The sequence below is a fragment of the Argentina silus genome (assembly GCF_951799395.1).
Source record: "Argentina silus genome assembly, chromosome: 2".
NCBI classification, from domain to species: domain Eukaryota; kingdom Metazoa; phylum Chordata; class Actinopteri; order Argentiniformes; family Argentinidae; genus Argentina; species Argentina silus.
In genome coordinates this window covers 23291575-23306740 of record NC_139656.1, presented here as the reverse complement: position 1 = coordinate 23306740, position 15166 = coordinate 23291575, and the positions used below count along the sequence as shown (strand labels likewise).

General features: G+C 42.2%; 2 protein-coding genes across 8 annotated transcripts in view; both read right to left on the bottom strand.

Annotated features, from left to right (window-relative positions):
* Positions 1–4276: 4276 nt before the first annotated feature.
* On the bottom strand, positions 4277–11242 carry LOC310820066 (mitochondrial fission factor homolog A-like). Of its 5 annotated transcripts, none has more exons than XM_083691566.1 (8): positions 11160–11242; positions 10084–10301; positions 9489–9619; positions 9080–9171; positions 8135–8332; positions 7483–7566; positions 7075–7150; positions 4277–6715 (listed from the first exon to the last, which is right to left on the bottom strand). In XM_083691566.1, exons 2-8 carry the CDS (start codon positions 10283–10285, stop codon positions 6584–6586), a joined length of 915 nt encoding a protein of 304 aa, XP_083547692.1. In that variant the 5' UTR covers positions 10286–10301; positions 11160–11242; the 3' UTR covers positions 4277–6583. The 5 variants fall into 5 exon arrangements, with proteins under 5 accessions (XP_083547692.1, XP_083547691.1, XP_083547690.1 ...); XM_083691565.1 differs by having other exon boundaries at positions 10851–11190; XM_083691564.1 differs by having other exon boundaries at positions 10883–11190.
* Positions 11243–11697: 455 nt separating this feature from the next.
* The window catches only part of prrg3 (proline rich and Gla domain 3), a 7452-nt gene continuing 3983 nt past the window's right edge, over positions 11698–15166 (bottom strand). For 2 of the 3 annotated variants that reach the window (XM_083696288.1, XM_083696289.1), the window contains one exon: positions 11698–15166. This exon is cut by the window's right edge and continues 1653 nt beyond it. The gene's annotated coding sequence lies outside the window, so the exon portion shown is untranslated. The other variant, XR_014554941.1, reaches the window with a different exon arrangement.

Genomic DNA, 15166 nt, shown 5'->3' with positions numbered 1-15166 from the left:
TTGTAGAGGTTATCTTTAACGTACAGAACTCCCTGTTTGAGTTTGGGCTCACTCATGTCACACACGGACAGAATACACATGAAACTACTGTAGACTAATTTTAGATTTGAAGTTATGAAAACATTTAACCAAGATAAAGTAGTAAAGAGACTTATGTGAACAATTCAGCTCTCCATTTGACACAACACGATTGCATAGCATGAGCCAGATATCTCAGCTCAAAACCTTGTCTCCATTTTGAAGTTGTGCAGATCCAAGATGCCCCAAAATATTGTATGACATCAAAGATATAGACATTTGGTGCTAAGTATGGGCATGTTTGAACGAAGACCTTACATTAATCGGTAGAAACTTAACTGTATATCAGGAAATACATTAAAGCAAAGGATAGTTTGTGGACCCACCAGACATTGACATAGGGTTGTCCTGGTTACTCCCTGTCTTCCAAAAGCTTATTGGCCCATCACAGATAACAGCCATGTGGACGATGACACTTTTTTACATTTCTGCCCAAACATGGGGAATGTATGGTGGAAGGAGATGAATGAGGAGATATTACAGGGATGGATAATTGTTCCTTACTGTCTGCATTTAAACTCTGCCATTCCGTCACCACTTTTATAAAGCAGGGGTTTTTGGTAAATGTCTCAGTTATACCCACTGTTGTAAAAATACATCATGGACAAGAACGGATCAGATAAACTCACACACCCACTCTCTCCCCCTCTCTCTCTCTCATACATATATATTTATTTCTCCCAAAGACACTTTGCTTTTGCATATAACAGTAATGTTCGTGGAACACACTCTCTGTGACTTCCCTAGCCATTTTTTTCCTCCAAGACATTTCTTTCTACAGTATCTATTGGCTTTTAGCAGATAGTTTATTAACATCTACTTCTAGGTTGTAGGTGCAAAGATCAGCATGAAGATAATTCATACAAATACATGAGGCCTAGTTAAGTAACTCTAGCCTAAGCACAACGGATACACAATTACAGATACAGTAGACAAAGCAACATAAAGACAATAGTCTGACAATACACTGACACCCAGGCAACCCAGCATGCAATAATTTGCACTGCTAGATCAGCATAGAATACACATACTGCAGTTCATAAGCACAAGTAGCCATCCTACAAACAGGTTTAAAGGATCAATAAAAGCAAAGTGGACTGACGTTTCAAAGACTGACAATGTAAACATAAACATGTTTGAATGTACTGACACGGTCAAGTACAGTAGTACAGTAACAGAGTGTGGGGTGACCCACTACAATCCCCAGAAAACAAAATAACACACATAATGTTGGAATTACTCCCACTGCTGATCATTCTGCTGTATCTGCTGTGTTACAAATATAATTCAAATTGTTGTTAATGATTTTAATGATGAGTATGGTGGTGGTACAGAAGCACTATTAAAATAAGACTTGATATATCAATCCATGTTTTCAATTTCCAATGTTATGTATTCTTATTAGTTGGTCTGCAATCAATCAAGGCTTTAATGTTGTATGAGAAATGACTGTGTACTTCTACCAGTACCACATGGTACAACAATAGGGCCATCGGAAATGATGCCATGGCCCCACCTAGTGACAAGTATAGTAACTGCTGAACATTGTATTTGATAAGTAGAAGCGTAGGTAGCACTTGGTCCTATAGGCTGCACACGTAACCAGACCTATGAATCAGGTTTTATGATTAAAGCAATAGGTTCTAGTTATTTTTATGCAGGACAATACGCCCACATGCAAGCTAAATTGCCTAGCCTCATTTATTTGGCTAACACTCTCCCTCCCTCCTACCATAAGCTGGTCTTAAAGCAGGGCTAAGCAGGGCACCTGTCAGTCATATTACCAATGAGAGACAGCATAACAACTGCATGGGACCCTGAGAGGTGTAAACAACAACAAACAAGTTCAGAGGAGAGAAGAATCAAGAGTAGTACTGTGCATGTTCAACTGCTGTCTTGAGGTTCAGATTGTGGTAAGTGGCCTATCCCATAAATGTCTAGGTGTGTGTGTGTGTGTGTGTGTGTGTGTGTGTGTGTGTGTGTGTGTGTGTGTGTGTGTGTGTGTGTGCGTGCGTGCTTGTTTTATATAAGTCAGAGCAAAATACCTTTTAGAAATCAGAGCACAATGTCAAATAAGAGCAACATTACTAATGTAATGTCGGATCAACTTTGGTAACTCAGTGTCATGGAATTTTGTTAACCACTTGATAAGACAGTAGGAAGAGCTAAGCTCCACGGTAAGCTGCTTGAACATGTCTTAGGGGCTAATGAATCAGACTAGATGCTGGTGTCATCTGAGTCTTTATTAGCATTTTTAGTGCCTTTTGAAATAGTGTCAGCATGTATAGTATTGGACTACTGCACCTGTGTAGTTCAGTGTACCTGGGTGTTTGCTGTCATGGAGGAATGTTGGGTGTTTAGTGCATTGCTTATGTTGAGTGAGATTATATTGTGTGCTATGACAAATTCTTCATTCTATATTGTACTTTTCCCCTCCTATCCACTTCCATTATTGCCCTACTATCCTTCCCACCTTTTACACTCTCCCAAACACTGCACTCATTCCCCCTTAACCTTTTATGACCCTAGAATTCTCTTCCACACTAGGACCCTCTTCCCCCTAGTCTGAGACCCACAGAACCCAACCTCTGCCAATCAATCCATTCTCACCCAGCACACCCAGTCAAGCCCAGCCCCAGCCAATATAATGTCCAAGGAGCAGGTGGATTCTGTGATACAGAGCATAGAGAACCTGCTGGGGGAGGCTTCGCGGCTGCGGATGCAGTGCCAGGAGCAAACCACCCAGCTGGCCCTGGTGACAGCACAGCTGAGAGAAGAGGGGCAGAACCTACGAGAGCAGAGCGAAGCTATGCAGCAGGACATGTCCAACATGCGCAGACAGCTGGAGCAGCTTCTGGACAACAAAGCTGCTATGGAGGCAAAAGAAAGACAAACTCGCAAACTCAGCAAGCAACTGTAAGAGACTGAGGGAAAGATAAGGGCTGAGTGGAGTGGGATACGAGGTGAGAGGAAGGACAGATGAGTGCGTGAATGATGATCTACTGAATGTAATGCCATTTATAAAGGTTGCAATGTATTTTTCTCTGAAGTTCCAAGTTAAGTTATACTATGACAGTACACAAGATGATTAGGGAAGGGTCGGGCAGAAGAGGTCATAGGTCAACTTGAGAGTTTGGTGCCCCCACATCCATTTAAGGTAAATAAATATACATATTTTGCTTGCGACAATGTAGTGAACTATTGATAACAGAACAGTCTCTTTGTCTGTGAGTGTAAAGTCACTGTTGATTTGAAACCCAAAACCTGTTGTTCTAATATGATAGGCTAATTTTGATACTTCCCATAAGAAAAGACCAATCAATACAACGTTAAATCTGACATAGAACCAGGTATCACTCTGAATGCACAGGAGAATCATTTGAGAAATGTCTGATCCAGAACTTTCTCCCAGGCACCTGTCTGCTGTTTCTGCACCTGTCTTTTCAATAAAAGCATTATCTTATACTCTGAAGATCCACCGTCTGATCCTTCATTATTGGTCCCTTTGAGTCCTTCAGTTGAGTTCAGTCCTTCAGAGCTCTTCCTAGGCGTAGTGAGTACGTTTCTCCTTTGATTGATCACATGCCAGTGCAACAGTGGTTGGACCTGTCGGCCGACAGGCATACTGGGACTGGCTGGGCGAATCGGGGTGATCAAGGATACCCAAGACACTGGACCTGTCGGCCTTCGAACATACCAGGGTTGGCTGTGCAGGTAGAAAACTAGGGTACCAGTAGTGATTGGCTGGGTTGGATCAAGGGTTTAAGGGTTAAAGTTGAGGGAGCCTGTGTATCCAGTAACCTAAGGTCAATTGAAGTGAGTAATAACGAGACAAGTGGATTACGGGGATAAGACGTGTTTATGTCTGTTGTTTATGCTTTGTGTGTGTTTTGTGTACATTGATTGAATTAGGGGAGGGATCGTAATTCTCATTTGGATTGGACAATCAACTTTAACTGTAATTCCAATTCGGAGTTCAGTAACACGCCAGGAAAAGGAGCGATGGGGAGGGCCAAGAGGGGGAAGTTAAGCGGTGCGGTCAGGCAAGGCTACCACTGGTTACAGGTGTGTGCTGTGCGGTCACCTATGTAATGTGTTAGTTTGGTGCTCCTGCAGCCATTGAAAGTAAATAAAGGCCTAGAATACAGAAGCAGAGCTTTGGTGATATATATTTTTTTTTTTAATATATTTTGCTTGCAACAAGGTAGTGAACTTTTGATAACAGAACACAGTCTCTTTGTCTGCGAGTGTGAAGTCATATGCAGGTGTCCAGCATGAATTAGAGAAGAGTTTTACTCCTTAATGTTGTCTAGATAATTAGAGAAGGGTTTTACTCCTTAATGTTATCTAGATAATTAGAGAAGGGTTTTACTCCTTAATGTTATCTCGTGGGACCCGGAGAGTTTGTGATCAGCAGAGCCTGGCACAGGGCAAGATATCACGGAGAGAAGAAGGGCCCATTATTTGGTCAAGGTCTGACATCTGCATGTGACTTCATACCCTGCAGGAAATTTATGTAAACAGCTCACTGTTGATTTGAAACCCAAAACTTGTTATGGTGTTCTAATATGATAAATATGATGAGAAATGGCTGATCTAGAACTTTCTCCCAGGCACCTGTCTTGTCTGCTGCTTTTGTGCCTGTTTTATCTGTGCCTGTCTTGTCAATAAAAACCTATTATTTTTTTGATCCATCATCTGATCCTTTATTATTGATCACTTCAAGTCCTTCATTAGATTGTAATCAGTTTAAAAGTATACACAAGTACTGTATTGTTTTGACCAATGACATCATGTGATGTCGTTAACCAATTCAGTCATAAGAATGCAGCAAGCAGCACCTCAGCAATATCATTGTTTCCTATCTATCACCTCCAGCCAGCTGTTTAGGTCACAGAGACCTAATACAATACAGGGATCAATGCTTCACTAGGTCTGCCTCCACCTTGACAATCAATACAGTCAATACATGTGACCCCTGCAAGCTTCTGACCCTAAACACCTTCGTCACCCCCCCACCCCCCTTTTCACTATTGTTTTCTATGTGAATGAGGATCAGTGCCTATACACACAACAGAGATAGATTAATGCCAATATTATTGTAAATAAATATTTAATATATATACTGTGAATAAATGCTCTTAGATTTGCAAACTGAAAATGTAAAATGTCACGATGTGTGAATAAAAATGAAAGCAGTGACAGACATCTTTCCAAAATTATATTAAGATAACACTTCAGCGTTAGAACTGTCAAATCTGCATTTGCAGATCAAATCACGTCAGTGGGTATGTTTTCATTTGTTTAAAGAATTTTGGCACGAACAGTCTACATTTCACAAATGAATCTCAGTTTGCTATCTCCATTCAGCTATAAAATCTTTGCTCAACCCTGTCACTGTGTCTGTTGTCATGGTTACCTCACAGTCTGAGAAGGTGCAGTTAGTTCTAAAATTCTCAGGTGGTGGCTTTTATTTCGTCACATTCAAAATGTAGGTTAAGACATTTCCAGTGTTTAATTCGCCTGTTAAGCTGTTACCTATGAAAGGTTCACTGTGGACTCATTATATTGTACTGAATAAAGCTTTGCTAAGTCAAACATTGTCAATGATCATCATTTCAACTGACAAGCTAGATTAATGCTCTCTTTGATAAACATTTTTTTAGTAGATAAACAGGGATGTTTAGATTGGAATAGAGCAGGTAAAAGCAGCCTCATCAGCTTAATTCATGGGATATACCAAGTCAATGCGAAAGGATGTTTTGCAGAAGCCTTTCCAGCCTACAGCTTCCGCCAAGATTTTATAGTTGAATGAAGATGGCCAACTGAGTCATTTGTGGATCACTTCTCTACAAACACGCTGAATGTTTGTGCCAAAATTCTGTAAACAAATTAAAACAAATCCAGACTTAATTTGATCCGCAAATGCAGATATGACAGTTCTAATGCTAAAGCGTTGTAATGAAATTATTGAGTATTTGCAAATATATATTTGCATGTTTAAGAGCATTTATTATTATTATCACAAATCTTTAGCCATATTTACAAATCATTTTGCATGTATTAAAAGAATGGTTTAAAAATACACATCAAGAGGTGTTTGTGTGTGGATAGTAAATTTAAGTAAAAACATTTGTCCTTAGTGTTTTTTGTTTATGGATCATGGTACACATTTGTGAGTTGTATAATAATATTGGCATTAATCTATCTCCATAACACACTGTCTAAAGGTTACAAACAGCCTCCTTTCCTATCTTGTGACATTCTGTTCAATCCTCTCCTATCCAGTTTCTTCACCTAACCAAGTGCATTGTCTTCTAACAAGTGGAGTGAAATGTAACAGTTCTCACATGGATTAAAACACGTGTTTATAGTAACTGGTTGCAAGTGAGGTCTGTGCAGGCGAATGGGCTATTTGGGGGTGGTGTGGGGGGGCTGTAGTGTGTGTGTGTGTGTGTGTGTGTTGGCAGGGGGAGGGTGGGGGGGGGGGGGGGTAGTGTGAGGGTTATCTGCGTATCCAGAGCCAGCCGTTGAGCAGGCAGGCTGAGAGGAGGAGGGAGAAGAGCACCAGCTCAGTCTGTCTACGCTCTGCGTTTTGTCTCTCCAGACCGGCCAGGCGACGACTCATCTTCACCACCTAGACAGGAGAAAAACAACAGTTGAACATGTTAATGTTCTTCTGTATCTTTACTCCCCTTTACTGTTCTTCAGCCTGGACATGAGATGAGCAAAATAAAGTTGAAAAAGAAGTCGATTCTGGTTCCCTGTAGTGGTAGAACACTCAAAACTTTACTACAGTAACATTCTAGAACTGTGGGCTACTCTCTTTTCAAGTAGAGTGGGAACAAACACAACTGACTGTATGCTGGTCGATAGGAGCATAGACTGTAAATGATGAATAAGGCTGTAATCCATATAAAAGGAGGATGAGACAGTGATTCAACGGTGGAGGCGGCAGGCCTCACAGAAGGGATTGTATAGGATTGGTCTGCTTACCTGTCTCCTGAGCACGATGAACTCCACAGCTGCCCCGCCATCCTCCTCGGGGCTCAGCCAGGAGTCCTGCATGGCACTGGCAACCAGACAGACAGACAGACAGACAGACAGACAGGGGAGGTTAGAGAAGAATAGGACACACCTAAGAATCATTTATCTGGATTCAAAATCAAACCTTGCAAGTGAAAGGACCTATATAATATACTTTCTAAATCCTCTATCAATTCTCCATCCAAACACAGCACACCCGACAATGGGGAACAGTATGCCGTTTCCACCTCAAAAGTAGTAGTAACAAGATCTCCTTGGGTCGGAGTGGTCTTTCAAAGTTGGACTGGGTCAGCTGCTCCAAAGAAGATTCCGTATGGGACCAGAACCACAACTCAAAGGTAGTAAGTATCCAGTCACCTTTTCCTGCTTTGTTCGGCAACAGCGAGCGTAGGGGTGGGGGGCTCAGCCACGGCAGCTGGGGCGTGTTCAGGATGGCTGAACCTTTAGACCAGGGAGAGAGACCACAGTCTACATATAGGCCTTCCAAACATGCCAGGTCACCAATAGGGACACAATAACAGCAACCAAAAGGGGGCGCTTGTAGCTAGAGCACAGCACAGATGAGTGGCAAGCAATGACGGCAAGCGGAGTTCTGAGCAAGAATCCACCAACAGGTTATCCAGCCAGCATTATACAACTGAGCACCGATGAACGCGGTTGGTTATAAGCAGAAGCCATTTGTGGAGAAAGATGATTAAGTCAGTATTTTGAATCGCACCTTGAAGCAAAAGCCTTGCAAAGAACATAATGAGACCTCACGCAATAATGCAAGCCCAAGCATGTTAGGAACGGAGGTAAGATGCCATTGAATAAGAGAAAGGAGTGAGTAGGCAGGGGCCACGAGGTACGGAGTGTAGGATTAATGACAGGCCAATCTGGTCCTAGATCTGTGATTAAAGACAACTTCTACCTCCAGACACTTAAGGACACCCTGGTTATGCCACTAAGGACACCCAGGTCAAGCCAAAACGGACAGACACGGAGGTGGGGAGGTGCATAGGATTGTCACCTGGACCTGTATTTCTGAGTCACAGTCTGCAGGATGCGCTGTGACGCCTGCTGGCCCAACTGCTTGGCGGCCTGGAGCATGGTCTGTGGGGACAGGAAGCTGGGGGGGATGGCAGGGAGTCCCATGGACATGGGTATGGGCGGGGGGTCAGCAGCAGCAGCGGCGGCATACTGGGGGGGGCGTCCTGCACTGCGACTACTGTACAACAGACATGGAGGGGTGGAGGTGGGGGGGTGGAGAGGGTCACCACAAGACAGAAGACAGACATACAGACAAGAGAGGGGCAGAATGATTACGACGATGGGACGTGTGGTGTGGTGGTGATGCCATCAATCCAAATAACTCACATGACTCACACTGACTGTCTGCTTGGCTTCACGTGTTCTCAAATATAACACTGACCTACATGTGAGGAGAATCTAGTTGAGAAGAACCAACCCAATGTTTGTCTCCCTCTGCTGGTAACACACATAGTAGCAAGAGGAGGTGAAGACTGCATGTGTAGGCTGTTGAATGTTACAGAATGTCCCAAGCTGACAACTCAATATTCCCATTATGACTTTCTGAAAAGCTCCAGGGTTAAAAGGGAGGCTGGCTTGGAAAGCAGACAAGCATTACATTATGAAACTGAAAGGAAAAAAGCATAATGGGCCAGGGATCATAGGTGTCATGCCTTCATTTACACAAGCTTAAGTCAATGACAAAACATTGTTCACTGGTCCATTCTCTGACACAAGCCACCATATAAGTGGTGAGCACTCCATAAGTACCAAGTCTTAACCAAAACCAGGGCTTCGGTAGATCACTACGGTCCCTGTGAATCAGTAACTTAAGGTAGCTAATCAAAGGAAGGAGACAAGGAAAGGAAGGGACTTTAGGACTATTGAGATGTAGCCTTAGGGTTTGGTAGTGAGTCGTGTTTGGTGAAATGTGTGTTCTACTCACGAGGACGGGGTGTGCAGCCCCTGTTTGGAGTGTCCGGGGGTACTAGGAGGGCTCCTACCAAATGTGTCACTGTAGGACCTCCGCAGGGGACTCTGTCACAAGAGAGAGAGAGAGAGAGAATTGGTTATACTGTTTTAATCACATTCCCAGAAGATAGCCACAACTCTCACTCATTTTACGCTCATGTAAAGCTTCATTAACAGGGAAATCTAACAGTTCATTTGTCTTCAAAGCATGTAGAGGGAGTGATGGAACCAGCAAATTGTAATGTTGTCCTGCTGATTCATGTATACCAACATTTACAGTGTGTTTGAGTCTGACCCTTCACCAAAAACAACTCAAAATCATCTGTTTATATGGGCCAAAACAAAAGCCCTGGTCTATTATTACCTGTAATAATATATATTACCTGTACAGGTTCCCTGGTGTAGGCGTCTCTGTCCCAGGCTCCACGCTGGGCGTCCCAGGCAGAACCCAGGGGGATGGAGGTGCTGTGCTTGGAGGGGGTGAACTGGGGTCTGGGGCTCATATCTGGAGCATCTGTTGACATTGTTGACAATTCAATCCAAATAAATATCCAATACTGCCATCATCATACCTCAAACATGCTGAAAACATCAAAAATAACTGACATAAAAGAAGGTATCACTTGCTGTGACAAAAGTCTTGTAACAAGGCTAAGAGGAAGACAGATATGAGACTAGTAGCTTGGCAGCACAGTCGATGGAGCCACAGCCAGTTTGGAATTAGGCTACTGGATCTCAGACATCCCATAATAGCTCCCTGACTGAGGAGAAAATGGTGACTCGGGTATTGAGGAAAACTAAAGGAAGTGTTCTGGCCAACACAGGTTTCTGTCTCTGTTATCATATCACTGACACTCAGTCAGGTTACCTCCAGTCCTGCACCTAGCCTGGTCTCCCCAGATCTGTTTATGCTATTACCCAATACGAGTTGGATAATAGCACTAACAGATCTGAGGCGACCAGGCACAGTGCACCCACCTGTGTAAGACAGCCTGTCAGGGATGTGCATGCTGTAGGCGGGTGGAGGGCCTTCTGGCCTCTGGCTCTCATCCTCCCCCCCCTGCTGTCCTGGTCCCACTCTCAGCCGGTCCGGGACACGCATCTTCTGGTTGATGGACTCTGTGAAGACTGAGTCACGGCTTAGCTGGGACACATCACCCATGAACGCCGGGGAGGCCATTGTCCTGACCTTGTACCTGTAGTGGAACATGAGGTTTTGATGGTTAATAACACACCTAGCCAGTAACCGAGCTACAAACCTCTATTCTCTTCTTATGCAACCCACTAACCCAGCCAGAGTAGTTGTTCCTGCTCTGGGGAATAGCTGAATATACCACTTAATCCAGGGGGTGTCAACTAAATGCAGATGTCAGGCAGCTCAATGAGATGAAGTCACCACTTGTGAAGAAAAGTTAAAAAGTTGAAGTCATGAATGAGTGTCCAAAAGGTTTTGTTGTCAAGGTAGCTGGTTTATATTTAGCATTACAGTTATCTCACAAGCTACAGTATGTCTGATGTCCCAAAGCAGAGCTGTAGCAAAACCTCTTTATAGGTATATACAATCTTTGGTTGTAGGCATGTTTGCCAGCAAGCATATAACTCTTCGTTTGTGTTGTGGATCAGCTGTCAACAGGATAGCAACTTGTTGCACACACACACCCCCAAGAACCAACAACTCACTCGAGTGAGGAGAAACTAAAGCTGTTCTTCGTGAACATGTGATCACACCTCCTAGACAATCTTACCTTTAAATTCGTGAAAAATTAAGTTGACTAACCTGAGGATTGAGGAGTAGGCTACTGTAGCTAGACCCCTTAGCACAGCCACAGGTCAGACTGAGCTTAGCTAACAAGCTAACTGTTAGCTAATAATGTTAGCGAAAACGGGCAGTAACCTTGTCAGTTAGCATGCGAAGTTGCGAACTACACTCCCCAAATTAGGTAAGCTAACAAATGATATAATAAACTTTACATATGAAAAACTGTTAATAAAGCGTATTCCAACTTTACATAGTTGACACTATCGGTTGCTATCCTAGTACTAGCCACACTAACCTTCTCAATGCTACGGCGCACCAATGATTTAGTGCGCTCTTGGCTCAATTCTCAGTCACGCACGCAACCAACCTCTGTGGTGGACTGGGGGTTTAACATGTCACCGTTTAAGTGCAATAAACACTAAATCAACCAGCAGCAAGAGTTCACACGGAAACAGACCTCCAAGCTGGATGGATTTACACCTGTGATCCATGTAGTTCACTGCACTGGCTGAATAGAATGTTTAGAATGGAGGCATAAGCACGTGGAACCTAGTATTGACCAAAACAAACACAATGTAGCAACAACATGCATGTGTCAATGTTGTGCCTACTCATCCTGAGTATTACATTATGTTGATATATTATTGTTGTCTTTAGTTGATTCTTTGTATCTCTTGATGTCTGTGCAGTTGATACACTATACACCTTCACAAAATGTAATGATTATAGCCTACTGACTAAAACAAAACAGGCCATCACAAAAACATAAACGAAGAGACAAACATATGGATAAACGCACTTTAATATATTCACAAAGTAATCATCAGTGCTTTACAAACAAGAGAAAGAGAGAAATTGGCACTTAGTACAGTATGTTGTGATTTGTGGATTTAGGATGTCATCCATAAGAGGATAATAATGAAAGGTGAAGAAGGAATTATTCCCACTCCATCTGATGATGATACTTCACTCTCTGATCTGACAATTGCATGATATGAACAAATACGTTAATTTGTATTACCGTTTCAGCTGATTTGAAACATACAATGCTTGAAATAATACTTGATACAGAGTCCTAGTATACCAAACAGTATAGCAAATAATGAACACATTTTTTTTTGCGTATGACATAGTTTTGTACTAACTGTTGACCTACAGGGTTTGTATTGAAAATTGGGTTAACAGCATCCACTTAACTGACTCCCAGTCCATAAGGAGGAGCATCATCTCCATTGGGTCTCATAAGATGATCAACACCCCCACATGTCACCCTCTCCTCTCACACTGACCTCAATATTCACATCTTGAAAGAACTAGGAGGAAGAACACTGTAAAGACCCAGAGACAGATTGTTTGGTAATGCAGCATTGGTAAAAACAACACACAAAAACCGAAGTATGAGAAAGAGAGAGAGTATCTGTACATTTTGGGACATTTCCAACACTACAGACTCAGAGAGACTGTACTAGCAATGTATTTAGCTAACAAATGTTTGGCAATTGTATTTGTCGTTGTTACAAACGTTGTAACTTTACCTGCTGTGTGGATTAGCTGGATCCACCACTTAATCCAGGGGGGTGTCAGTTAAATGCAGATGCCAGGCAGCTCAATGAGATTAAGTGACCACTTAAATTTTTTTAATAATACTTGATACAGAGTCCTAGTATACCAAATTCTACACTGTATGACATTGATGTAGTACCTGTTGGACCCAGAGACAGATTGTATGGTAATGTGGCTTTGGTAAAAAAAAAAAAACACACAACAAGGAGGTATGAGAGAGAAAGAGAGAGTATCTGTACATTTTTGGACATTTCAATAATTCCTCCAATAAATCAAAGAAGGAAAAAGGGAAGGGGCCAGCCAGGCTACGGTTTATGTTACTTATGTGAAATCACATGTTTATGAGATCTGTTGTTTGTTGTTGCATGTTTTTGTTTACTTAATATTCATACATCATGTACATGGTTTGGAATTAAACAACATACCACATTCTCCTAAAAGCCACTCTAAATGGAAGCTCTTTTTGCTGCAGCCAAACATGTTCATTTGAGAAGAGATGAGGACAGACTGGATAGACCACCAGTGAAGAGACAACCCTAAATCACACTACAGAGCCAAACTGAGCTGAGCCAAGCTGAGCTGAGCTGTTCTGGGCTGGCCTGGTCACACATTCACTATAGTTGTTGAAACAGTGCTGGAAAGGACAATGTGAAAGGAAAATATCAGAGCCAGCACAGTATAGGTTCAGGTTGACAGTGTAAAGCCCCAGAGAGACACAATATGGGCTTCTACTGTTAGTCACTGATTCAAGGAAACAGAAGAAACACGAGGAGCAGCAAGCTGTGTTTGTGTTTTCTCTTTGGGATGAAATCTCTCTAGCAACACAACCAATAACATATGAATGTCTCACAGAGCACAGCCATTTCCACATCTCATATTTCTACGTCTTCAAATCTGAATTCATTAAACACACAAATATGGCATGTCTCATTTGGTTTACCTGCACTTAAACTGATTCACAAAAGTGGTCACTTCTTCACTACTGATAGTGACAAATTACAGACATTCATGCATCAATTAAAACCATTATAAAACATCAACTGGAGTGTGCCATATATTTATATATATGTATATATACATACAATGAATATATAGATATAGAAAAGAAGTTACCCATATGTTTGCGAGTAATTCTTTAGTGAGGTGAATTTTATCTAGTGTTGTTTGGGGAATGTTTTAGCACAAATACAGGTGCACATATAATATCATATATCACATGAATATGGATCTTATGTAACTACAGCAGAGTAAATGTCTGTATAAAGAGCCTTTGAATCAATACTGCTTAATAAGAATGACCAACATCAAACAAATGTCCACAACTCCAGTCCAGTCAAAAGTCCACAACTCCAGTCCAGTCAATACATCTATAATGAAAAGTATTTCAATAGTCCATAAAAGCATATCAAATGAATAAGGAATAAAGGTGAATGAAACAAATACAACTATTTTAAACATCATGTGATTTAGCTTAGGGGAATTGGAAATGGTGAATATGATTTCTGCAGTTGATAGGAAGACTACATAGAATTAGATATTGGCTGCTTTGGCACAGTTCACTTCAGCCTATATGTGATAAACCATGATAGCAAATCATTACGTAAGTGTTGGAATAAAAACAAACAAGCTCGCATCTTCACACACATTCACACCTACACAATCTAACTCACATACTGTACATACTGTACATAATCAAAATCCATTTTCTTCCCCAACACACAAGAGCATCACAGCTAATGGGCTATACTCACGAGTGTCAACTTGCACAAAATAGCCCCAATGACACATGAAGCCTTTCTCTGTTGACACACTAGCATCCAGAGAGTCCATTCAGTGTCAGGGCTGAGGAGAGGAGAGGAGAGGAGAGGAGGGTGGATGTGTGGCTGTGAATGTGGCTTTGCTCTGGGCCTTCACACACTCCCCCAACGGCCAGTACTCGGAGTCGTCACGGAGACAGCCTGTCAGAGTGGGCCAGGACAGGATCGATCTGAGCCCAGCACAGGGGAGAGGGTGGGGTGGGGGGGGGGCGGCGAGAAGAGACACAGGAGACAGGAGGACATGCTCTTCAAAAGATAGGACGAGTCAGTCAGCAGGCAGACGGTGTTAGCATCATCAGAAACAGACAGCGCTCACATCAGCAGCAGCAGCCGTGGCTAGCTTGGCTCTAAGGTGGGCCCTTTCACCAGGATCGATAAGCGCTAGGCAAACAAAAGCCCCAGCCAGAGAGCATCTCAGAGGTCTCTCTGCCCTTGGCCATTCCTCTCCTCTTTAACAAAATGGATATTCAGGTCCATATTATCTCTAATTTTGCAGTCATTGGCAGTGTAGTAGTGTAACATTAGACTGCAGTTGGTTTCAGCAGTGTGTTTAGGTAAACCTGAGCAGATAATACTACTTCTGTTGCATTTAATTGACAAGCAGAAAAGAAAAGCTAGCAGAAAAGCAGTAAAAAGCAAAAAGAGTACTCAACAATAAATACTAGTGGCAAGCAGAGCAATATCACACATGGTAAGATTAAAGCCATGGAATTGTACTCAAGTCTATTGTGATTTTTGAAAAAAAAGTAACTATTGTAAACAGTAAAAGGACAGCGTTACTGAAGCCAGCACTGTACTGTACAATTAATTCTGCAGCTTTAAGAAAGATACTGTAATCTGAGTGTTGACTGGAATGTAGTATGAGCTATTGGTTGTGCTTTGTGTACGTGTAAGTGTGTGTGTGTGTGTGTGTGTGTGTGTG